Source organism: Pezoporus occidentalis, unplaced genomic scaffold (assembly GCF_034315485.1).
Source record: "Pezoporus occidentalis ecotype Australia unplaced genomic scaffold, CSIRO_AGI_Poc_V1 ctg63, whole genome shotgun sequence".
In the NCBI taxonomy this organism is placed as follows: domain Eukaryota; kingdom Metazoa; phylum Chordata; class Aves; order Psittaciformes; family Psittacidae; genus Pezoporus; species Pezoporus occidentalis.
The window spans coordinates 4,193,070-4,216,867 of record NW_026915977.1 but is presented as its reverse complement, the minus strand read 5'-3'; the positions used below and the strand labels follow the sequence as shown (position 1 = coordinate 4,216,867).

General features: G+C 45.0%; 2 protein-coding genes across 8 annotated transcripts; one reads left to right on the top strand and one right to left on the bottom strand.

Moving 5' to 3' along the window:
• Positions 1–813: 813 nt before the first annotated feature.
• Positions 814–20,589, bottom strand: KIF4A (kinesin family member 4A). 3 transcript variants are annotated; one of them, XM_062640148.1, is made up of 31 exons: positions 20,471–20,588; positions 20,100–20,242; positions 19,880–19,994; positions 19,053–19,243; positions 18,693–18,785; positions 17,395–17,561; positions 17,056–17,150; positions 16,736–16,855; positions 15,529–15,704; positions 14,441–14,502; positions 13,622–13,757; positions 13,058–13,116; positions 12,744–12,849; positions 11,973–12,038; positions 11,484–11,669; positions 10,714–10,817; positions 10,135–10,279; positions 9,543–9,653; positions 8,745–8,828; positions 8,040–8,153; positions 7,637–7,792; positions 6,943–7,037; positions 6,463–6,592; positions 5,526–5,696; positions 5,031–5,138; positions 4,195–4,272; positions 3,998–4,099; positions 3,202–3,363; positions 2,696–2,815; positions 1,867–1,989; positions 814–1,476 (listed from the first exon to the last, which is right to left on the bottom strand). In XM_062640148.1, the coding sequence occupies exons 1-31, from the start codon at positions 20,517–20,519 to the stop codon at positions 1,291–1,293; spliced, it is 3,753 nt and encodes a 1,250-aa protein (XP_062496132.1). In that variant the 5' UTR covers positions 20,520–20,588; the 3' UTR covers positions 814–1,290. The 3 variants fall into 3 exon arrangements, with proteins under 3 accessions (XP_062496132.1, XP_062496133.1, XP_062496134.1); XM_062640149.1 differs by having other exon boundaries at positions 13,622–13,754; XM_062640150.1 differs by lacking the exon at positions 3,998–4,099 and having other exon boundaries at positions 20,471–20,589.
• Positions 20,590–20,618: 29 nt separating this feature from the next.
• PDZD11 (PDZ domain containing 11) lies at positions 20,619–23,330 on the top strand. Of its 5 annotated transcripts, XR_009968811.1 has the most exons (7): positions 20,619–20,737; positions 20,862–20,945; positions 21,319–21,375; positions 21,682–21,780; positions 21,958–22,018; positions 22,097–22,327; positions 22,410–23,330. XR_009968811.1 is itself a non-coding variant. In XM_062640145.1 (6 exons), exons 1-6 carry the CDS (start codon positions 20,651–20,653, stop codon positions 22,461–22,463), a joined length of 423 nt encoding a protein of 140 aa, XP_062496129.1. In that variant the 5' UTR covers positions 20,619–20,650; the 3' UTR covers positions 22,464–23,330. The 5 variants fall into 5 exon arrangements, 4 of the variants coding, with proteins under 4 accessions (XP_062496129.1, XP_062496128.1, XP_062496131.1 ...); XM_062640145.1 differs by lacking the exon at positions 22,097–22,327 and having other exon boundaries at positions 22,429–23,330; XM_062640144.1 differs by having other exon boundaries at positions 22,097–22,422.
• The last annotated feature ends 468 nt before the right edge of the window (positions 23,331–23,798 follow it).

Below are 23,798 nucleotides of genomic sequence, written 5' to 3'. Positions count from 1 at the left end.
GCATCTGCACCTTGTATGTCACCACACAAGGATTTGTTGCCTTTATGCTGTGTCTTTGTTCTTCAAATACCCCACAGTTCCTTACTCACCATTCCTAAGCCCTCTCATAAGGGAGGGGCAGGCATGTGGGATGGATGGATGGATGGATGGCCTTTCATTAGGTCAAGTTCTCCCAGGCAAGCACAGAGCTCCAAGCATGGATTTATCAGTGAGCACATTGCTGAGTACAGCACAAACCCTGCTCCTGCTCCAGCTGCTCCCACCACTCCTCTTAGAAGGAATGAGCTTGTAAGAAAGGGAAAGTGACATTGCTCTTTCTAAGGTCTTTCTGATACTAAGAGAAACCATCCAGATAGATACCCTTTGATGTTTATTAAAGGCCTGTCTGAGCAGCTCCTGTGCAGCAAAGCCTGCCTGGCTTGCACAGAGCCAGAAGCCACCTACCAAATAGTATTGCACGTAGCTCACAATAAACAGAGAGGGCTCTTCCAGCTCAGGGATGGCATCTGTGTGCGAGTCAAAAGCACAGGTCTGGGTTATCACTGCTACCACTGGCGGCGAAAAAACCCACAAAACAATTACATTTGTCACTGCCTCATGCTGTGACTCAAAAATCAGGACAGCAGCAAGGAGGGGGAAGGACACCCTGCGGGGACTGCCCGCTTTGAGTAGGAAAAAGACCTGAAGTGAGGCTTCAGGGGCAACAACACAGCAAGTGGAAGAGAGAGCCCTGCAATTAACCCTGGCCTGGGTGGGTCACTACATACAGTCATGTAAAATCACTTATTGTATGCAGTAATGTAAAATTAGAAGTCAGGGGGTTTTAGTAGTTACTTTATTAGAGCTACCAAGTTAAAATCACTACAATATTCACAGGCAGCTAGAGCAAGGCTCCAACTTCACTGAACAATGACAGGCCAGTGCCCCAGAGGTAGAGAAACACCGACTGTTCCCACCCTGCTCTCTAGGTTAAGACTACAGACAGCACTCCAGCAGCCTGGGACAGCCCTTCGTACGGGATTAGAGGACAGGACCCAGGTTTCCAGTGCAAAGGCAAAGTTCTTTCAAGATTACGGATTAAACTGTACCCAACACGTTCACAGCTCAGGATGGAATGAGGGACCCGGACTGAATCAACTCCATTCACTGCAGAAATTCCAGAGCCACACATACAAATATTCACAGAGAACTGGACAGGACACAATCTAACAAAACTCCACTTTTTTTAAAGTCATCAGTGACATGGCCTGAAGGAACACAGCCCAGGCCAGTCATGCACCTGTGGGCTCATCAGTTGCGCTCTTCCTTGATAGGGGTGCAACCTGAGAAGAAGCTGGTATTGCTACTCAGCATTCTCTTCTTTCTCTTCACAAGCAGGATCTGGTTCTCTTGGGACTCCTCATCACTCATGAGCATGGAAGCAGGGTTGCTGGATTTCTTCAGGAACAGCTCTTGGTCTGTGATGGGTTTCAGGACCTATCAGAAAAGAAAAGAAGGGAATCTGAGTGGATCAGTGCCCTGAAACACTTGCTGTTCACTGTACACAGTGGTTTAAGAACAATAAATTTTGACTTGGGAAGCAATCACATCTATGAGCCTTGCCAACACCAGACTCTCATTGCTGGAAGGCGCAGCAGGAAAGCATGGTAAGCCTGTGTGGCAAAATTTTAGTATGAAAAGAGTTGAGCAGACTCAAAACAAACACAAGCTTTTCTGACAGCTGCAATCTGCTCAGAATTTTCTAGCACCAGTCTATCACCCTGTTTGTTTGGGCCTTTTTTTGCTTACAGATCCATCAGTAACATCATAAACAAGGTGCTCACACATCCAGAGCCCTTCCTCTCCCCATACACCTTTAGGCAGTACCTTTGTGGGTGGTGTGGCACACACAGGATGAAAAAAGGTGCCTTCCACAGTCACTTCAGTGGGGTCTTCAGGTTTCAAGGAACCTTCAGAGTCCCTTCCTTGGTCCTCACACTGCGCAGCATCCTGGGGGCAATACTATTTTGAAGCACTTTTAAAACTTCCCCCCCCTTCCTTCCCCACCAACAGCTGAAGAAATACCAGCGGTCCCTAAGCCCCCTTCTCTCCAGCTGTGAAGTAATTCCTAATCCAGGGTGCCAGATGCCTCTTCCAGGCAACTGCCTTCATAGAAGAGTCAATAATTAAAGAATGACTATGGGAGATCTCTGCTTCAAATCTCAGAAAGACTAAGGCACTCAGAAAGAGTAAGGCAGACGTTTCTAGCAAGAGTTCCAATGAACATCAGTTGCTCTTGAAGCTCTCCGATGCTACAACTCCCACCCCAAATAATCACTTTCCATTCTTCAACAAAACCAAAAATAACCTGAAAATGAGTTAAGCTTTTGTGCCACCTGAAGCCAAAGATATAACTTTTATCTACCAAGGGCAAAAGAAAGACCCAAACTGTTTGTCCTCACATTCATGGCTGACAATTGGTGGTAGGTAAATCTATGAGACATCTCCCAGATGTCAATCTTCAGTGCAGTGGAAAGCTTTGGGCTCAGTTAGCACAGGGCAACGCTGAATCAGTGACATTTACAGATGTTTCAGCAAGGTGCGTATGCTTTACCTTGACAAACTGTGCATGTTCACTAACAGCACAAGCACTTATCCCTTCACCCAGCTTTACTTAAACACTGTATAGTGTGGCTGTAAATGCAGCACTACTCACCAGAAAGCCAGAGTCTCTGTTTCTGCATTTGGCAGGGTCACAGCTACAGCCTTCAGTGCAGCCCACTTTCTGCTTCCTGCAGCCACACTGCCTGTTTCCACACCGGCCCTTGCAGGAGCACTGACAGAGAAAAGAGTTCTGTGTAGAAAGAGCTTTGGTGATTTATAGACTGCTTCTAGTTTGCCACTGCAGCACACCACGGTGGGAGCACTACATGGGGATATTATGACAGGCCATCGCTTTTCCACCTCACTAAAGCAGGCTCCACGAAGGAATAAGGCTGCTGTAGGGGTTCACTATTTTGCTGCTGTCTGAAATATACAGGCCAGTTCAGTCACAGGCAGCTGGACAGAACACATATCTCATGGTGGAAGAAAACTTGTCCAATGAAAAACTGTTTAGGAAGGTGTCACTAACTATAGGCAGCCTTTGCTCTTTATAGATCCTTAGGGATACAGGCTAGTGACTCCCTCATAGGTAACAAGTCAAAGGTAACTGGATCTTACCCCCATTGTGCTTTTCTTTGTTCCTTTGACCGCTTTTACTGGAATCCAGTCTGCGTCGTCCACCTCTGCTTCAGACTCCCCCGACTCAGAGAACAGCTCTTCCACATACATTTCTGAGGCTCGTGCACGGGGTTTTGCTGTCGTCTGGCGGCGAGCCTTTGGCTACACACAGAAGTTAAAAGCATTGAGGCCCCAGAAGAAGTAACAGGGGGTTTACGTTTTATTAAGGCACTTCAGACCCCCATCAACACAGCCCCATTCCTCTCAGACAGCCAGGAAGGCTGTAGGGTTAGGGAGGAGAGAATACCAGATTGTCAGGATTAAAAATTCAAAGCTATAGGTTGACAAACCCTTGGGAATTTAATAATTTGTGTCACAGCCTTGACAAAGTTCTAAAGAATTTACTCCTCCCAGCACTAAGATTTGGCTTTTTTGCAAGGTAATCATTCAGAGACTGGAAATACTACAGAGAGAAAGAGAAAACGTGGATTACAAAGGAGGATACAGAGTCAGACATATTTAAACTAAGAAAACAAGTTTGGATTTTTGTTAGGTTTTTTTTTTCCTGTTTTAAGATTGAAACCATTAATGTAAGCCAGTTTCACAGTATTCTGAAACCACAAGCCTTAAGGACTCTCTGAAGTACAGACAAGGCAAACTCCAATAATTAAAGAACAAGATGCCTTGTAAAAAGCAACCTGGGAGAAAGAAACCAAGACTATTAACAGCCAACATTAACTTTTGAAGAGAACTCAGGTACAATAAAAGTATGAAAACTGGTACACAGCATCTTTACTTTGGGTGGAATGTAATCAAAAGAAGAATCTGAGGACTCTGATGCCATTTGCCGAACGCGATGGAGCTTCTGTCCACTGGCAACTTGGAGGAGCAGCAGTTTCTGTTAAAACGGACAAAGGTTAGCAAAACATTTGCAAAATACATTAATGCAACTGCTAGGAAGCTCTTCAGACCTCCGTCTGTACAGATCTCTACCTGTTTAAGAGTGTTGTTTTCATGGAGAAGTTCTTGGTTCTTCTCGCAGAACTCCCTCATTTTCTCCAGCTCCTCCTCCTGTTCGCAAGACAAGATGGAATCTGTAGGCTTACATGGAGGAGGGAGCCCAAGTTTGTGACAGATTTTTTTGTTTTGATCTGTCTGGCAGCACCAGAGGGGGTTCTTCGTATTCTCCATCAGGAGATCAGCTCTCACATCTAGATCAGGACAATCATTAGTCCTGCTGCCTTGTTTTAGGTCTAACACCACCAATACAGAGAGGAGTTGATCCTTTCAGAGTGACCATTTAATACCTAAAATCGTCTGTTTCTAAGGCTTACCTCCAAATTAGGCACATCTATGACTGATTTTGCTTTAATACATTGCTGAATATGCCTTTTGACAAGAGCTTGCTACACTACTTAATTCTTTAGGGACAAGAAAAGTTACAGCATATGAAATACTTATACGATCAAGCTAAAGTTGTTCCATCACATAGCACGGTGGAAATACGCTCAAAGGACTAGTAATAGCATGTTGAATATCCTAACTAAAGGTATTCTGAGCATGGAAGTTTACGTGAGCTGGTCGGATTGTGACGGGCCTCAACACTGCATTTACATTTATTTAATGGAAGAAGACATTTAAGAGTCAAAAAAAACTCCAGGCTTATTCAAACCTGTATAGCAACTGGCCCCTGCAGGCAACTGAACTGAGTAACTTTAGCTACAAATGGAAATACTCTCAATCCTTCTTCACCTTCCTCACTCTAAAGCTCCTATTCCAAGTAGCATGTAATGAGCACACCCACCCCAAGTCACACCTGGACACTCTACCTGGAACCTAAGTCGCTCTTGCAGCTCTTTCTCCTGCTCATTTAGTGAATCTTCCAATTTCTTCTTTGCTGCTTCTTTTTGCTGGAATTGGCTAAGCAGGTACAGAACCTAAAAGCAAGTTAATGTGTTAGAGACAAACAGGCATGAATGCCTAAGTAGACATCTGGCAGCCCAGGAAAAGGCCTTAATTTCAGAAAGATTCTTTCTGCCGCTTCAAAGCATGATTCCACCCTGATCTATTTTTAAGTTATCTTGTGCTCAGGTGTAACATCCTCATTTAAAACACTGCAAAATGTTATTGAATAAACCAACTTGGATAGGACAGAAGATGAACAGGGAGATTCCTTGTTAGCTATCTGCAAAAGTCTAATAAATCTTCATCAGATATACAGCAACAGGTTTCAGCATATCCCCTTTCCCTTTATCACTGAGACCATTCAGGAATCACAGTCCCAAGACACGGGAGCTCTGAAGATTTCCATCACTTTATTTTACCTTTTCCTGGTGGTGCTGCTCTTGCAGCAAAAGCTGATTTTGGAACTCAGTCTCCACCTCTGCTAGGTGGTTTTGCTCTTCAGTCAGCTTCTTCTGTATGTCTGAACAGCTGGCTTTGCACTGCTGAAAGCTACTCTCCAATTTGCTTTCTTGCACTTTTGAGGAGACCAGCTGAAAGACAGAAGCAAGATGATTGCTTGGGTCAGTGAGTTCCAGTTCCATGTTTCTTAATGCCAGTTGGGACAGCTATGCAGCAGTCTGATGGCAAAGCATTTCTGTAGCTTCCAGATACCATAAGAACTGGACTGGCCATCAGCAATGAGATTATATGAGAAATTCAGAGGTAGATATTTGACAGCTGGTATGGAGATGCAAAACAGCAGGAAGTCTTGTTAACAGTTCTAGATTAATCTCTTTTCCTGCAACACTTTCAATCTGAGTACTGGGGGGATCTCAAGAAAGAATGCTCTCTCATATTAGCTCCTTAATTCTTTTCCTTTAATTTCCAAGCACCAGGGACTGTCATTCAGTTGCTCTTTCCTTAATCACACATTAGCCCTATTCCTACTTGTCCCTACTCCCAGTCTTCTTAGGGCCTCTCACATCTCAACATCCATTCCATGGCTTCCACTCTGGCCCCAGAGCACTCCCCTTCTTTCCCTGCAGACTGCCTACTTATTCAAGAAGATTTTTAGGTACTTCTCTATTCCGTTTCCCTCTTCCCTGTTTTTCGAATTTTCACTCCCTAAACTGATCTACAATACAGGAGAATATTTTAAATCAGAAGTTGTGGGGGAAATAAATCTCATCCAGTAGAAGAGAGCTCCACTTGAATTCATCCCTGCTGTCAGCTTGTTAGTCACTTCCTTTCATCCCTGGCTAAGCAGACTTACAGCCTTTGTTTTTAGTGATTAAAATAGGATAATTCAGAATTTACCTCTCCAAGGAGATACTTCAAAGCACATTTAGCTTCTAGGATTGTTGCAATGTTGTCCCAACGCTGTTTCGCACGATCTCCGTTGTCAGCATCTAAGAGTTTCTGCTGCAGATCAGCTATTTGGGCACTCCTTTGGAGGAACACATTTGAGGTTTACATGTATTTGAGGTTACAAAACAGGAGAAAAACTGGGCTAGTGACTGGGCTAAAAGTGCAGTGTTTCCCTTCTATGGAGATGCTCACAAGCAGAAAAAAAAAGCAATCCTAGTTTCTGAGTAGTGTCCTCACAACCCCACGTTCTGAAAGAATTCAGGAGAACCACATGGTCTTATTTTTACTGTTGGTGTATAAGTTCTTTTACTTTCTCTTCTGTGAAACAGAAGAGTTGTAGAAAGAGAAGAGCTAAGACAAAAAAACAACAAAAAACCACCCCAAAAATGGGGCAAGGCCATGTAAATCAGCTCTGGTGCACTGCCTCACCTGAGCCCCATCTCAGTTTCCAGGCTTTCTATCTGCTTCGCCATGGAAAGGTCCATCTCTGATGCCTGCAAATCTGCGATGGAATAGGTGCGTCTCTAAAGAAGTGCAGCAATGGACAGAAGTGAGCAATACGTGAAGAAATACACACAAGACTGGGATTTCATTTACAGACAACATTCCAGCATAGCTATTATAAAATCCTCAAGTATCTTTCCATAGTTTAAATTACATTGCTCCTCCTCAGAGTCTTTGATTAAGGGGTGTGACCCACTTGACTTTATTTCCTTTGCCAAGATTCCCAGTTTAAATAGAATCTGTTTCTAGGCCCAAAGGAAGCAGAAGGCCTCCAAAACGATGGTTTCAAGATGTGTTTCTTCTGTACAATCATCTCGACAGATTTTTGCAATTTAGCATGTCCACCACCCAAGCTCATTTTACACTTTCTAGCTTTGGTTGTGACCCACTCACATCCATCATATTTATTGCATTAAGAAACAAGTTATTTCAGCACCTCTGTTCCGTGATATGCCAGAGGACAGTAACAACACTAAATGCTTTCTTCCAGAAAGGTAACCATCTCCATCCCTACCACCCGAGGGGAAAGGTCAAACAGGAGCAAATCAGAGTAAGCAACAGTATTTGCTGAACAGACAGAGGTGTGAGGCAGGGAAAACGGCATTTCCTTCTCTCTTACCCGTAACTTTAGAGGTGGGTTTTCCCCAGCCTCTTTCTTCATTTTAAGCTGATGGATCTCCTGTGCCAAGATCTTTCTGTCCTCCAGAAGGTCAGCAAGGTGCCGCCGAGCCTCTTCAGTACTAACGAGAACCTCTACTTCATTTGCAAGCCAGCTCTGGAGGAAAAACAAAACCCCACCAAACCCCAAAACCCAGTATAGTGGTTTGCTGTAGTCTCAATTTCAGGACTGAATCCCTCTCTGAAATGCTTTCACAGGTAAACTGAATAATCATATTGCCTCTCTTAATATGCTCCCCCATGTTCCTCCCCTCTGCTCTCCAGCCATCAACCCCAGCAGCACCTACTGAGTTCACAAAGTTAAGTCTACTCATTGTTGCAATGCACAGCATCTTGTCACCCACTTTTACTCGTGCAGCAACTCCTTCCATTCCCCGATTTTGACTTTCCTTCCTTTTATCTGCAGCCTCCTGTTGTTTCTGAAGAGCATTCTTTAGACGCTTGTTAGCGGCTGCTGCCTGTAAAACAAATTGCACAACAGCTGAACAGTAAATACCTCAATCTGAAATGGTTGAAAACATGATGTATTCACAATGCAAGTCAGACACTAAGGCAGTAAAACAGAGTATAAGGTTAGTAAGACCAGAGTAACTTCAGAATTAAGTGACTTGATTGGTTGACTTTGTTTCCTTTGCCAAGATTCAAAGTTTAAACAGAAGCTGTTTCTAGGCCTAAAGGTAGCAGAAAGCCTCCAAAATGATGGTTTCAAGATGTGTTTCTGCTGTACAGCCATTCTGAGAGAATTTTGCAATCTAGCATGTTCACCACCCAAGCTCATTTTACACTTTCTAGCTTCAGTGTCTGAAATACATTTGCCACAGAAACCTGATGCTCAAAAGGTAATTCAGCCTTTAAGGGATAGATTTAACTTGAATCCCTCTAAGGCCACAGACAGAAGCACAGTATTTTTCTACAGAGAGAAAAGCACCTATTTCCAGACCTTCAAACTGCTTTGGAGAAGTGTCTGCATATTCTATTATGACCTTCAACCTCACTTTGCAGACCTTTAGGAACTGGTCAGGAGTTTCTAGCAGATATGGGATGCTCACCTCTTCTGTTTTGCGCCGAAGTACATTGGCCTGCTTCTGGAAATCGCGCTCTAGCTTCAGGAGTTCATATTGTCTCTTGCGATCCTGCAGGGAAATAATGTTAAGACAGATGGAAAAATCACCCCTCACATTAATACCTGTGGCCAGATTCACAGTTCTTGGAACAGAATAGTTAAGCTTGCTGTTCCACAATGCATGTGCTTCATAACAATGTCACTGATCATTACAAGCTTAAGACACGTAGTGCCTCTAAGAACAAATGGCTGTTAGGCTTAAAGTGACTAGAAGGGCTTCAGACCTTCCATTAAAAAGGTTTAGGAGCCTTAAAGCTGTAAGAGACTACGAACCACTTCGCATCCCAAAGCAAACTTGTTACAGTAAGAATTCCTGTGAGGCCAGAACTCAACAGCTACATGTTCGTAGCTGGATTTCATTAACAATTCTGTTTACCTGAATTGTTAGGTGGATGCAATATTCCTTTGAAAGTTTAAATACCTCCCATTCTCTGGCCAAGCCCTAGAACTTTCAATGCTTAAAAATATTGAATATTTTTGCCTTCTGCTTTAGAGCTGAATCATGACAACTGTGTTGACAGCTTTAAGATCTCCAGATACAAGTGGGTCCATTTATAACAACTGGTGAAAGGTGGCAACCATATGAACTAATGTTACCCTCAAAGAATTCCCCAGATGTTTTTCAGGTGCTCGATAGTTAAACAAAGCCTTTCAGCAAACACTGTAATGATTTGTTTCACTCTTCGAAGGGAACTACAGTCTGGGGGGCTTACTGCTTGCTCACCAGTTCTTTCAGCTGGATCACTTCCTTGTCCTTCTGTTGTTTCCACTGCCTGAATTTCTCAGCTTCCTCTTTCATTTGGCGCATCAGCTGTACCCTTTGGTTTTTCATTTCCTGAAAAATAGAAGGGGCTGGAATCGTCCAGCACTTGCATCCTAAGTAGTTCCAAACTACATTCCCTTGGTGTGTTTGCCAGGGGTGGGGAGTGGCAGGTGGGCTACAGTGTGCTGCCCACCCTGTATACTTGCCTAGGGACACTCTCAAAGTGCTAACTTGAGAATTCATTTTTTAAGGAATAAAGGGAAGGCTAACATATGCAAACTATATAAAAGGAAATCCAAGTGAAGTGATTTGACTGAGGCAATAAATTATCAGAATAGCCAGAAGACACTTTGGACTTCTTTTATTCTTCCAAGTCTCCGTAGCCATCTGCCTATTGTATTACATCAGCAATTGTGGTCACACAACCAAAGAAATCTTGCAAAATAACCCCAGTATTCTCAGTCTAACAAAACAGAAAGCGAGGGCCTTCTCTCCCAAACCTGCTTTGTCTACACTAGAGCAAGCCTGAGAACTGCATGCTGCGGTTAGTTACCCTGATCTCTTGGTTCAGCTTGGAGACAGTGTGTTCTGTAGATTCCTTCAGCTTTAAGAGCTTTGACTGCTCATTCAGCTTTTTCTTCAGCTCACTAATTTGTCCTTCCAACTCCTGAAGTCGCTTCCGACGCCGTTCACTAAGTCTGTGGAGAAGTCACGCTTTACAAACAGGCCCCCCACCCAAACTGTTACTCTCAAACAGGTACTCTCCAACTTTAGAGACACCTTATGAAAAACGAAGCAATTCTCTTTCCCACTGATGAAAACCCTCTATCAGGCTTTTCTGCAGTTCATACCATTCACATGCCATGTTAAAGAGATGCATCTGCATTAAAATAAGAGCTTTTACAAGTACCAGAATTACAGAATAGTTAGGGTTGAAAGGACCTTAAGATTATCCAGTTCCAACCGCCCTGCCATGGGCAGGGACACCTCACACTAAACCATGTCACCCAAGGCTCCGTCCAGCCTGGCCTTGAACACTGCCAGGGATGAAGTGCAAGACAATGAATTTTCACAGGCACGTTAACACAATTTTCAGCACTGTAAGCTACACAGCTCTCATAGTCACTCTTACTTGGCTTGGTTGACATCCTTCTTTGCCATATGCAGAGCAAGGATCAACTCCTCCTTTTCTTTTTGCAAACTGCTGACCTCAAGTTCCAGATCCTTGATATTACTCTACAAAGAACAAGAATAGTAAGCCTCCAAATAAAAGCCTTGAAACCATACTTCAAAACAAAGCTTTATGTCTGGAAGCCTTAAGAAACCACATTCTTTTCCAACAGGCTGTAAACCATTTTGTCTAAAAGCAGTACAAGTGTGAAAATGGCCAGTCTGTCATACACCGAGATCTTAGGCCACAGAACCACCGTGACAAACTAAAAGTTATGACTGAAGTTATGACTGAACAATTTCAGAGACAGGAGATCCCAGCACAGCTAGTGAACAGATCGCCTGGCTGTACTGCAAGAGTTAACAGTGAAGTACTAGCATTTTGCTTGGTGTGGCCAAGCAAACCTCCAAGTAAAAGCAGAGAAGGCCATTCTACCTAGAACATACAGTGGCTGATAGCTTACTTCAGGGAAAAGACTGTCTTCTGGTGGTAGAGCTATTTGTAGGTAGCAGGGCATGATGATCCCCCCCCTTTTCTGCTGACCCCTGTAGTTAATTCCCCACTATGCCCAAGAGGGCAGTGACCCAGCTTAAGGAAACAGACCCAATAAGAACACACTCATGAAAGGACAGATCATCTCCTCCCTTCCCTCCTTAGCATGGAGGGACTGCATCCGTTGTGGAAAAATAAACTGAACATATCCTTACCAGAACTATTTCAAAAGAGCTTACCTGGTATTGGGACTGAATGGGCTCCAGCTGACTATCGTTCTGTGTCATTTTTTTGGCAAGTGCCTCTTTCAGAGCCAGGACTTTATCCAATTCAAGCAGCTCTTTGGACATCTGTGCTTGACGGAGGGCATGTTGAGTGGTGAAGCCATCTGAGGATCTCTTGGTATTGTGGCCCATTCCTGCTTCCTGAAGGAGACACAGCGATAAACAGGAGAGGCCAATCCAATCCACCCATGTGATCACAGGTTCTGCAGAACACTTCAAATTCAATTTTTACATAAAAAATTAAGATACTTTAAAATAAGAACAGGTTATTGATCTTTAACAGATTGAGCAAATAAGAGTTTAGAAAGGCAGCACACACAAAAGTGACACGTTCTTTCCCAAACATCTGGATTAGAAAACTAGGGTACGGATGCAGATAGGAGAGATCAGGGGATAAAAACATGCCCCTGGTAAGGTCTGCACTGCTGGACTCCCCTCACTTACGGCTGTAGCATCCTGTCCAGAGTTTGCCACCTCTGCAGCAGCTTCTGCTCTGGCAGCACTTTCACTCTATATAGGACAATGAGAAAATAATTTTGGTTAAGAGCGAAAGATGAAGTAAAAGGACACCAACAACAGTCTGTTAGCCTGTTATGACAAAGCATAATGTTATTCCCCTCTGTCCAGAAAGCTGTCCCTGGAAAGAGGATGACATTTTCTTCCTCCTCTAGCAAAGTGAGCTCCTCCTAGACTAACTGGACAAGCCATTCTTTCTAGTCTTCTCTCAACTCCAGCATTGGCATCCAGCTCCTCACAGGAGTAAGGAGTCAGGGAACAGGGGGAACATCTAGCAAGGGAGAACAGCGAAGATCCTCAATTAGATGAAGATTGGGCAGCTTCTGTTTGACAATTTCAGGTCCCTACGATTTCTGTTGCTCATTAAAACTAGCAAGTTCATAACTCTCTTTCCAACTTTTGAATTGCAAATCCGTGCTAAACTCCCACTGTCAAATTCTTTTATGGAGTCTCTTCCTTCCCCCCTCACCACCACGTGCAGCCACTCAAGCACAACTGGCCTTTCTGCAGCATTAAAAGTACAGCAGGACAATTTGTCTTGAAGTAGATATCAAGACTCATTTAATACTTTCATTCTTGGGCTCCTTAAACAAGGCTTCTGCACAGCAGAATACACTGTTCAGCAGATGAACAAAGGAACCCTTGGTTTTGCTAGTAAACTCACTTGGCACACTCTTCTCTCCCAGGATTCAGTCTTACCTGCAACTGAGCCAAAACTTGCTGCACATTGCGAATCACTTCAATATTTTCTTTTAGCTCCTCATCTTCTACATTCTCTACCAGCTTCTGTAGATCAAGCTTGCATCTGCAATGCAGACGTGGGAATAAGTCCGTGAGTATTACATGGCATGTTTGTGTCACACACACTAATAAGGAACAACTTTCCTCATTGAACACACAAATGAGCCCTAGGTGAACAAACACAAATTGAGTGTACCCACTTCATCCCAACAAAAATGTTTAATGCTGAAAGACATTTCCTCAGCATAAGTAGGGTGTGGAAACAGACTTACACATCATGTTGCTGAAGTTGCTCTAGTTTGGCATTCATCTTCTCATTTTCTTGTTCTGCCTAAGAGAAGTCAGAATTATACTGAACTGTAGGAATAGCAAGTTAAGAAGTCAGCAAATAGCTAATTTATTTGTAGCAAAAGGCATGTTTGTCAGTTGGTGGCAAATCAATGCACTGAAAGATCTTGTATGATCATTGCCACGAGTTTGTTTAGACTTAACACCCTTTTTCACAGGAAAAATATGCTGCAGTGAATCAAAAAGCAGAATGAGGTGGGGAAGAGAGAGCACATGTGCAAGTGCTGGTACTTAAAACATTAAAGGAACAGAAAAGCTGAAATATTCAGGTCTTTCCCTCACTGAAGTCAACAGATCTCTAGGCTCTGACTGGCTCTGGAAGACTTTTGGATCTGACTGATAGCTACAGATTTTAAACGAATGTGAAAGGAACATTAAAGACAGAGATTCCTAATATGCCGTTAATACAGGAGCTGCTATTGATTAGTCTTTGGCTAAAAAGGGAAGTCATGCAACTAAAAAGTTTTTCCTGGGTAACTGAACCTTACCAGAATGAGCTTTTCCAACATTTGTGCTGTCTGGCCAGCAGCCTCACTCAGCCCTTGGCTCAGCTTTTGATTCTCCTCCATTAGTGATTGGTTCCTCTCCATCAGGGACTGGAGATTATCAGAAGGTGCCATGCTACTGAAATATTAAGGACCGGTTTGCTTGTGAACATGACTTTGCTAGAGGTTTGCAATAGCACTGAAATTGCCTCCAAGTTTCCTAAATAACTTACAATAAATATAGGTTGTAGCAGAGAAACAGAAATCACTGGAGGAAGTCTAATTAAAAAGAATATGTAAGTAATACACCTTTACAAAAGTAGACATTTGAAAGAGAAGAAAACAGCTTTTTGAAACAGGAATGCTGTTTGACCAGTCTGTAAACTGAATGTACTTGGGTTTTGGAACATGCTCAGGAGACAACAAACACCTACACGATCCCACTCTTTCCTGCATTTTGTGCTTTTAGGAACAATGGAGACGGAGGTGCCCTACAATTAGAGGTAGAGGGGAGAGGAAGAAAAGAGGGATGGATGGTTCTGAAAAGCAGACAGTTAGGAGACATTGCCATGCTCCTCATATTTCCTACAATTGGTTTTTGCAGTCTTAAGGGGATTCCTACAAAACTACGTGACCCACGCATGCATGGAATTTCAGTAAATGTGACAAAGAGAAGGAAAAAAAGGGTGTTCAGAACCTACTAAAACACAACTCTTTGCTCTGCCCTCAACTCTACAGCACTGCCTAGAGCAAAGGAGATCTAGAGCCTTTGTTGGTGTGTGATGGCCATCAGAACACTGAGCATTAATATACAAATCTTACTTGATAGACACTGGGAGGATCCCTCCATGGGCCTGCAGTAGTAACACCTGCAGTTGTTGAACCTAGAAAGGCAAACAATTATTACTTGTAAAGCTCTCCCATACAGGAACTAAATGGTTGAAGGAACACTGTTAAGATCCTTTATCTTAATAAAAGTCATAATGCTTCACAACTGTTCTTTTACAGGCAATGGCCTGTGGGAAGGAATCATGTTGTTAAGTATTTTAAGTAATTTACTCATAAAAAGAAAAGCTACTTTGTCTTCATCAGGAATGCTCAGATCAGAACATGGTAAGTCACCCACAGAGAGGTGATATGCTGTTCTGTGTGCAGGGTCAGGGACCTAGCTGATGTAAAGCACAGGTCTCCCGCTTTGCTGAACCAATGTTCTGTTGCTACTGTTTGCATGAGATAGTCAGAGCATTTGCAGTCCTAAGCTGCCTGAATATGTAATTTGAATTTACAGGATGCTAATAACCATTCACTCAGCTTTGGTGAACAGTGCTATGAAGTAAGCAAAACAACTCCCTTGATCCATTGTGGAACCAGAATACTGAGTTTTTCTCTGGAGAGATAGCATGAAAGACTGTCATATGCATAGTGTTAAGTAAGCATAGCAAGCCCAGTTAACTCTCATTGGTAGACAAGCCCTTGGGCACTTCTGGTTTCGAGTTTAGCCAATTCCAGTTTATGCAGCTTATTTACGTCTCTAGCTGACCACATAGGAACACTCCTCACTTTCTGCTCTGTGCTGGACATAGACAGGTGATGTCAGCAAGGCAACCATCACTGCATTTCTCATTTCACCTGTAGCCTAATGGGCAGGCAATGACTTGTTCAGTGGAAGGGAAATATAAATCAAACTAATGTTATCATTTTTTTGTTGCATTGAATACTTGTTGTAGAATTACAAGTAATATTCATGTATATGGCACTTATATACCCATCTCAAGAGACAGAGAAACACATACTAAATAGTTTTTGCTTATTTTGTGTAGCTAGGCATCCTGCATCTTTGCTTAACTCTTTAATGACCTTAGTACCAAAAGGACAGACCTACGCTTCTCACAGGAAGGAGCACACAGTACCTGCTGCTTTAGTTGATGTAACTCGGCTGCTTGAGGATCCCGGTTGACAATTGGCTTATTTTTTATTTTTCTTGCTCTGTCAGCATAACGCAGAGTATTCAGGGTTTCTTCTAGATTGGAATCCGCTGGGCTTACACAGGCAATCATGAGAGTGTGGCTGTTTCCCCCCAGAGAATCTGAGAAGGAAAATACAGCACAATCAGCTTATTTTTGTAAGCCAAAATCCCAAAGTTATGTCTCATCCCTAAGCCCCAGCTATTTCACATCAGAAGTCCCAGTAACGTTGTTGTCCTGTTAAGTAATTTCTGTAATTACTGCAATTTCTGTGTGCTATTTCTGGCATAGTTCTCTCAGGTTACTTCCTCCCTTCTCCCACACAATAATACCCAAGATCCCCATGGATATCCAGACATCAGAATTCACACTACCTTCAGATTTAAAGAATTATTGGCCAACAATATATTTATTCAACTTGTCCAGCTGTATGCCATCTTATCCTTTTGTTTTAGACTAACACATATCAGGATGATCAGGAAAAAAAAAAGGGTCCCATAATAACCTCTGCCCAACCCAGCTTCTTTTTATTAGGTACTTCCAGACAGGGAAAATACTGAAAAGCCTAACTTGTTGTACCAAATTATTTAACTACAAGAAAAAAACTCCAGTAAATTGCATGACTATACTTACGACTATATTAAAGGTTAATTTAGGTAAAATGCATTAAAAGCCCATCACAACTACAGAAAAATAAGCACCATAAGGACCAGATACTCAGACTAAGAAAACAAAACAAACACAATGCATACAGTGAAGGCACAGACAGCCTGAGCTTCATTTTGGTTGCAATATTCTCCAGTAAGTAGCTATAATTAGGGTATAATAATAGATCTCTGCTTCCAGACATAGCTTCTCGTCTTTCTTCTCCTCACCAAAAAACTAAATGCACTTTGTCTAGTTTCCTTCTATCACATAGGAACTGCAAAACAGGTGGACTCAACTGTGTCCATCTCAACATATTTGCAACCTCAAAAATCAGAGTACAGAACAGGCCCAGCTTCAGCAAGAAGTGGAACTAAACCATTAAATGCAAGCCCTCCTGTCAACAGCAGCCACTGCTTTGAGCTGTGGGGTTTTATGGCTGTTGAGGTTTTTTTGCTACTTTGTTATTTAAAGTGCATATGTAGATTTATCGTCATCTGTCTCTTACCTTGCAGCAATCTTGTTAACTTTGAGTCTCTGTATGGGACAAAACTCCCCTTTTTATTTTCATCACCAAGGGCACTAATTACATTCCCCAGGCAGAGGAGACCTCTGTTTATGTTGATACCTGCAGACAAATAGATGACAGTGAGCAGAGATGTCTCCGTAACTGGGAATTGTTCATTTCCTGTCCTTATTATAAAAAAAAATAACCAAAAAGGTTTAAAAAAAGCACATTAAAAGTGTTAATTAAAAGAACTGCTTTGCTTTTTTGTGAACTCAGAAGCGTTAAGAAACCCAAGCTATACCAGTCATTTTCCTACACACCTTCTTTTAGTCTGTCTCCCTCAGCCTTGGTCTTCTTTTGTCTCTCGGAGCCAGCAAGATCAACCAGATGCAGCTTGGAGCGAAAACTGCTGTTCCTATGGCAGAAAAAAACTATTTTACTCTCTCAAGTAAACATGCAGTTAGGAAAGCAGTCCAGTGGTTACTGTAGTTGAGCTACCAGGCTGAAAACCATTCTTCATATCAGAGACAGCCAAGTAAAAGAAATGCCTCAAGCTCAGCTGAGTTCATCCAAGACCAGGAAAGAATGACAGGACTGTGAAATGCTAAGTAAGTCTGACCCCCAACAACTGCTAGGACTGACTGTGCGATCACACTTACTTGTCACTTTTCTTCTTCTGGTCAATGCAAATGGTGAAGATGGCATGGGACCGTGAGGACTGGGAATTCATTGCTGTGGAAGCCACTGTCCTGGAATTATTCCCTTGCTCTAGGCAGAATACCATCTCTTGGGCACAAGTGACATTTCTTTCTGTTAACCCTACAATCTGTATCCAGAAAGAAAGCATTATTTATCCTCTTTATCCTGACTTCCATCAGAAAATTTATCCTGTCTTAGCCTGTAGCAAAGTTAATTCCCTTTGTAAATATGCATTCACAATAATCAGCCTTATTTCAAGCCAGAAGCTTGGTATGGATTTCCCCCAGCAAAAATTTGCTCTGAATTTCCTATCAGTAATGTTAATCCTATCATCTCTCCTTCATACACACGCCAAGTTCCTCCGTGCCTGCTTGAGAGCTAGCTGGGCTCCTCAGTATTCTGTGGAGAAATCTAGAGTTGCCTTCACATATGCCTGGCCAAGCTGAGAGCTGACAGCTGTGCCCATCACTGGCACAGAAAGTGGAAAACTGGCTGGTGGGGGTGGCGACTTGTGTGAATAGAGCAGAGGGGAGGCAGGTTTTTAGGGACAGAAAGGACTGCATAGCGGGCACTGATCATGCTCCTTGGCAAGCTTGCATTTTCCCTAAAAGGCCTGTCTCCCTGAATCACAATGCTGCTACTAACACATGGACGAGTTGCACCACAATATTTTAGAGATGACAACAAACAGCACAGGACTACATGTAACAAAGACATTAATGGATCAAAGTGACATGACACCTAAGCTGTGTGCATGACAACTGACAACCTACCCACCACTGCAGACTGAATTGGTGTGAATAAAGCACAGCAGAAGCTCAGCTACAAAATGAGTACACAGAACAACCAGTAGCATAAGGCTTATCTGCACGTATGCACAAAACAAATAACTTGGGCACTAAAATAATTTCCTCTCAGGATCCTTTTGTTGTACACTACTTCTGCCAAAAGGAAGAGCGCAATTGCAAGGGTTTGGAATTTGGTGAAGGACTCAAAGCACGTTCTCAGATATTCACCTAAAATAGCCTTCAAAAGAAGTCAGAACAGAACTTGTCTTCGTGATGAATGTTTTCCCCTATTGGTGTTACCCAAGTAAACTTAAGAATCAACAACAGCTCGGATTTTGAGAGAAATGAGTAATTGTGATGATTTCTCACACACTAACACAAAGCAGCACTTAAGGAGTCAGACAGTTCACCGAAACATTCGTCCCATGCCATATCACGCTGTATGTGACCCATCTAACAGGGCAACAGACCTTTATGCCTTCTTTTGGGTCTTCCCGTATGCTGATTGGAGAAGGCCGTTCTCTTGATGGACACAGAAGGTCTAGAATATCCTCATTGTAGATCTGAAAACATCAGAGCAGCAGTTCAGTTATCAGCCTTGCATGGAGACAGACACATAGTTATGCTGAAATCATGGCTACCTCTGTACTGCATTCTGTTCGTTTTACCGCTACTGAAAGACACCGAGGACTCGTAATCAACTTCCTGACAAGACCTTATGTGGTCTTTGGGCTTAATTTAACAAATACCTACAATTTGAAGGAGGTGGCCTCATTAAAGCTCACTTTATTTGCAGTTCATAATAGCTTGAAAATCAAAACAACTTTTACCTCCAGATAAGAAACTTTGAGGATGAATTCCCAATCCTGCCTTTGTTCCTTCTCCTTAAACAGCAGCTTGATTACCCGCGGGATGACTCCCACACTGGGCTCATCCTCTTGACTGGCAGTGTAGGTACCTCCCATAGAGTACGTTTTCCCAGATCCTGTCTGTCCATAGGCTAACACAGTGGCATTGTACCCTGGGGAACAAAGGGTGCCCAGATCAGATAATCACATGGGAACCAGAAGAAGCTTTAATGAACAAAACTGCATTCTGGGAAAAGCACTGATCCTTGACGTCTATTTAACAGAAGCTTTATGCACAGATCACAGTTAGCAACATAAACACAGACAAAATTGTTATTCCAACTCTTTGTTAAAGCTTTATTAGAGCTAGCCACAGAAACACAGTGTAAGTTCTGTCATCCCAGCTCTGCAGTACCATCACTAACAGCTCCTGGTATGAGATGCTTAGCAACTCATCCTATTATTCTTGATAAAATACTCTTGCCTTACAGAAACAGCATCAGGAAATAAAATGACCTAAAGAAAACACAGAGATCATTTTGTGGAGTGTAACCGGTTGCAAAGAGGCAAGATCTAGCACAAGAGGTTGAAGTCACAATCTGGCTAGTGCGGGATTTAATTTTCTGAGAAAAACAAAAGAAAAAGTGAGTCAGAAGGAAGAATTAAACAGCACTTCCTTCCACAGCTGAGCCCACCAAAACTCCCAGTAATTTAAATCAGAGTTTAAATGTTGGACCAGATGATCCTTGAGGTCCCTTCCAAGCTGGTATTCCACAATTCTACGATGTATAAGCTCAGTTAACACGCACCTTTGAAGATGCCTCGTATGAGAGAGGACACAGCTGTGTTGAAGACCTCCTCTTGCTCGACAGAAGGGTCAAACACGTAGTCATAAGTGAACGACTTATCATTACCGACGACCACCTGCGGAGCAGACAGACATACAGACCACGCTCACTACGAGGCCCCAGCAGCACCCCGAAGGAGGGAGGCACCGCCAGCCCCGGTGCGGAACGCGGGCTCCCCTACCTGCTGCTCCCCCGGCACGAAGGACAGGCACGTCTGGCACCCTTCGCTGATCTCCTTCGGCACTAAGGGCCGGCAGCGCAACGCCACTCGCACCGGGATCACCTTCGCATCTTCCTTCATCATTTTCAGGCACCGAGGCCGCCCTGCGGAGGAGTGGAGCCGGGTTAAGGCCTCACAGGAGCAGCACCCATCGCTGCCAGCAGGTACCGTGCCGGGGCCTGGGCCGCAGCTGCGAGGCCTACACCCCGCTACCAGCGCCCAGCCCCGACAGGCAGCGGCCGTGCCTGAGGGGAAGGGGGAAGCGGGGGAAGCGGGGGAAGCTGGGGGAGCAACTGCCCTCGCAACCGCCACCGGCCCGGCCCGAGACCCACCAGGCTCCTCCGCTGCGAGCTGCGGAGGCGGCGCCGCAACCGCCAACATTCAAACGGGACCCGCGTTCAGCGAACCGCCAATGGCGGCGCCCTGCGTCAGGGCGCACGGCGGGGCGGGGAGGGGAGGAGCGGGCCGGGCTCTGCCCCGTCCCGGCCCGTCCCGTGAGGCGGCGCGGCAGCATGGAGGGCCGGCTGCCCTACGATGACTTCCCGGTGGTGTTCCTGCCGCCCTACGAGAGCCCGCCCGCCTGGGTGCCGCCGCATGAGGTGCGGGGATGGGGCGGGATGGTGGTGGTGGTGGTGGAGCGGCGGCAACCCGGGGCGGGCAAGCGGCGGGGGTCCGCGGCCCGGCCCGGGGTGCGCGGCAGAGCTGACGGGCGTTGCCTTGCAGAGGGTGTACCACCCCGACTACAACAACGAGCTCACCCAGTTCCTGCCCCGCACCATCGTCTTGAAGAAGCCGCCCGGGGCGCAGGTGAGGCCCCGCCTAACACTGACCCTTCTCCCCCTGCCTGCGGGGGGCGCGGGTCCCTCCCGGTCGTTTCCCCCCTTGCTCGGTTCACGGTTCCCAATGCCCTTCCTGGCAAAAATTGCTTGAAGCCGAGTTGCGGGGTTGCGATAATCCCCGACGGGCAACGTTCTGGCAGCGGGGTGGTGCCGGCGCTGGTGCTGCTCCCAACCGGGAGTGAACGGAGCGAACGTGGGTGAGGCAAGAGGTGTTCACGTGTGGGGATGTGGAGCTGATGGAGGACAGGGAGCGGGGAGGAACGCTGAATCTGAAACACTGGCAGCGGAAAGGATCCTGGGTCAAAGCCCGGGTTGTATTTCACTGCTGTTCTCTCTCGCAGCTGGGCTTCAACATCCGAGGAGGAAAAGCCTCGCAGCTGGGGATCTTCATCTCTAAGGTGTGTCTGTCCTTTACCATTTCCTTACGTCTATCCTGTCTGTTCCCTTGGGTGTTGCTGAGCCAGCTGGGTGTGCAGGGAAACTGTCATATGAGTCTCTGAACTCACAGCTGTAATTTGCCACGCACCAAGCAGCCATTCCTGCAGCATTGCCTGATCTCTCACCAGCACACAGAGCATTGGTGCTGCACTGCAGTACCCACTGCTCCCCATCCTCCCCTGTCCTATAGATGGGCACCATGGGGAGGCTCTGGAGCCGGGCTGTGCCATGGGTCACTGCTGTTGTCCCTGCTGTTCCCTTCACAGGTGATCCCCGACTCAGATGCACACAGGGCTGGGCTGCAGGAAGGTGACCAGGTGCTCTCAGTAAATGATGTGGATTTCCAGGACATTGAGCACAGCAAGGTGAGCACTCTTGCAGCTCCACTGCTGAAGCAGGGACAGGATGGAGAGGAATTGTGCACCCATCATCTCCTTCCGGTCCCTCAGCCTGCACCAACTGAGCTGGTGACACCGTAAAACTGATGCATTCCTCTTTCCTCCAGCCCAGTCTGGTCACTGAGCAACTCTTTCTGGTTTCAGGCTGTGGAGATCCTGAAGACAGCCCGTGAGATCACCATGCGTGTGCGTTACTTCCCCTACAGTAAGTGCCCTCCCTAAGAACATTCAGATTCTGAGTGAAGGATAAGACTGTATTAGTGCTTGGTTTCTGTAACCCCAGAGTTCATAGATATAATGGAGGGGGAGGAAGGTCAGGTCAAGCCAAACAAGGATTCTTTATAAAATGGAAACTGACTCTCAAGTGAAGAAAGAAGAAAAACAGAGAGCAGAGGAAGAGACTTCAAACTTTCAATGCCCTAAAATAACATGAAATGAGTGGCTGGGGTGCAAATACTACTTTAAAGCCAGCTGCTACCCAAGAGGGTAGCAAACACTGTCTCTACTTAGTGAGGTATAAATGGAATGTATTTTCTCCTGTAACATTTTTGCTAATTCCATCTTGCCGTCCGCAGCCAGCTCTCCTGCTCTTTCAGCCTTGCCTTTCCCTTCCAGATTACCAGAGACAGAAGGAAAGAACTGTTCACTAGCAGGCAACTGTCTGCTGGGTTTCCAGAGGGGCCATCCTGCTAAGGACTCTCCTTTTCCTCAACATCTGAGATGACATACCGTGTTTCAGCTGTCACTGGAGGTACAACTGTTCTGTTGGCTGCACAGGCATCAGCTGTTTCCTGCATGGAGGGATACCAATGGAATCTTATTTAGTTGGAAGATGGACAGGGCTTTAGTCTGTACTCCTTGAACTGGATGTTGAAACAAGCTGTTGAAGCTGATGTGCACGTGGGTACCAGAGGGCAGGTTCTCTGGCAAGATCTGTGCTTCTCTTCTAGCACAACTTGAATTAAATGAGGGCACTGCTGGTTCTGGATCCAACCCTCGTTACTAGATACAAGGCAAGAGGGTATGAGCATGCTGGAGCACAGCACAGCCTTCGTCCTCCAAGAGATCAACCTGTTCACTTTTCTGGTACCATGAAGTTCTTTCCTTCTCTACTGTCCTACCTCTGCTACTCCCTACTGGGTTTACTTTGGACTCAAGAACAGGAGTAAAATCCACTCAAACTCAGTTCACATATCTCACTGCACTAGTCTGCCAAGGCAGGTTTGTACCTCTGTGCTGCTTAGCCACCCCCCACACTACAGGACCGAGATGCTCTCAGCATGTTTGTGAACTGCTGTAGGTGCTTGACTGGGTTCCTCCCAGGGCAGCATCGGCACGGTTGAGGGTTTCACGCACGGAACCTGCTTTCTTCACTTGACATAGTCCTGTCGTGTGCTACTCCGCACGGTAGTACCACATACTAAGTGGTATCAGGACAGCCCTTGCGCCGTGGCTATCTGTGTGGTGTTTTCTGCTTATCTGTAATAACTGAAATAATAAAAAGTACAGCAACCAGAGTTCATTCTGTTCCCACTCAGGCTGTCTCTGTGTGGAGGGGGTTGTTTGTTAACACCCTCAGCACTACTCTGAGGAAGTGCATGAGACCCATACAGCATGCAGCTCTGGTTTAAGGCTGTTCTTCCACCCACACAGCTGAAAGCCTAGTCCTTGATTTTAACCTGGAGCACTGCTTCAGCACTACCTGGAGCAAGAGCTGCAGTGGAGGGTTGTGTCCGTGGTACCACAAACAACTTGCTTGGGATGGTGAAGGGTAGTAGCCCTGACCCAAGTTCAGCACTGCCAGCAAGCTTGCTCTTAGCTCAGTTGCTGGGTAGAAAGCTGAGCCAGGCTGAAGTGGAATGAAATACACTAGAAAAGAAACTCCAAACAGCAAACTTAGCTTTTCTACCAGGGAAAGCATTCTGGAAGCCCCACTGTAAGATGTAGGAGCTCTTCTCTGGGGCCAGGGCTCTGTGTCCCATGGA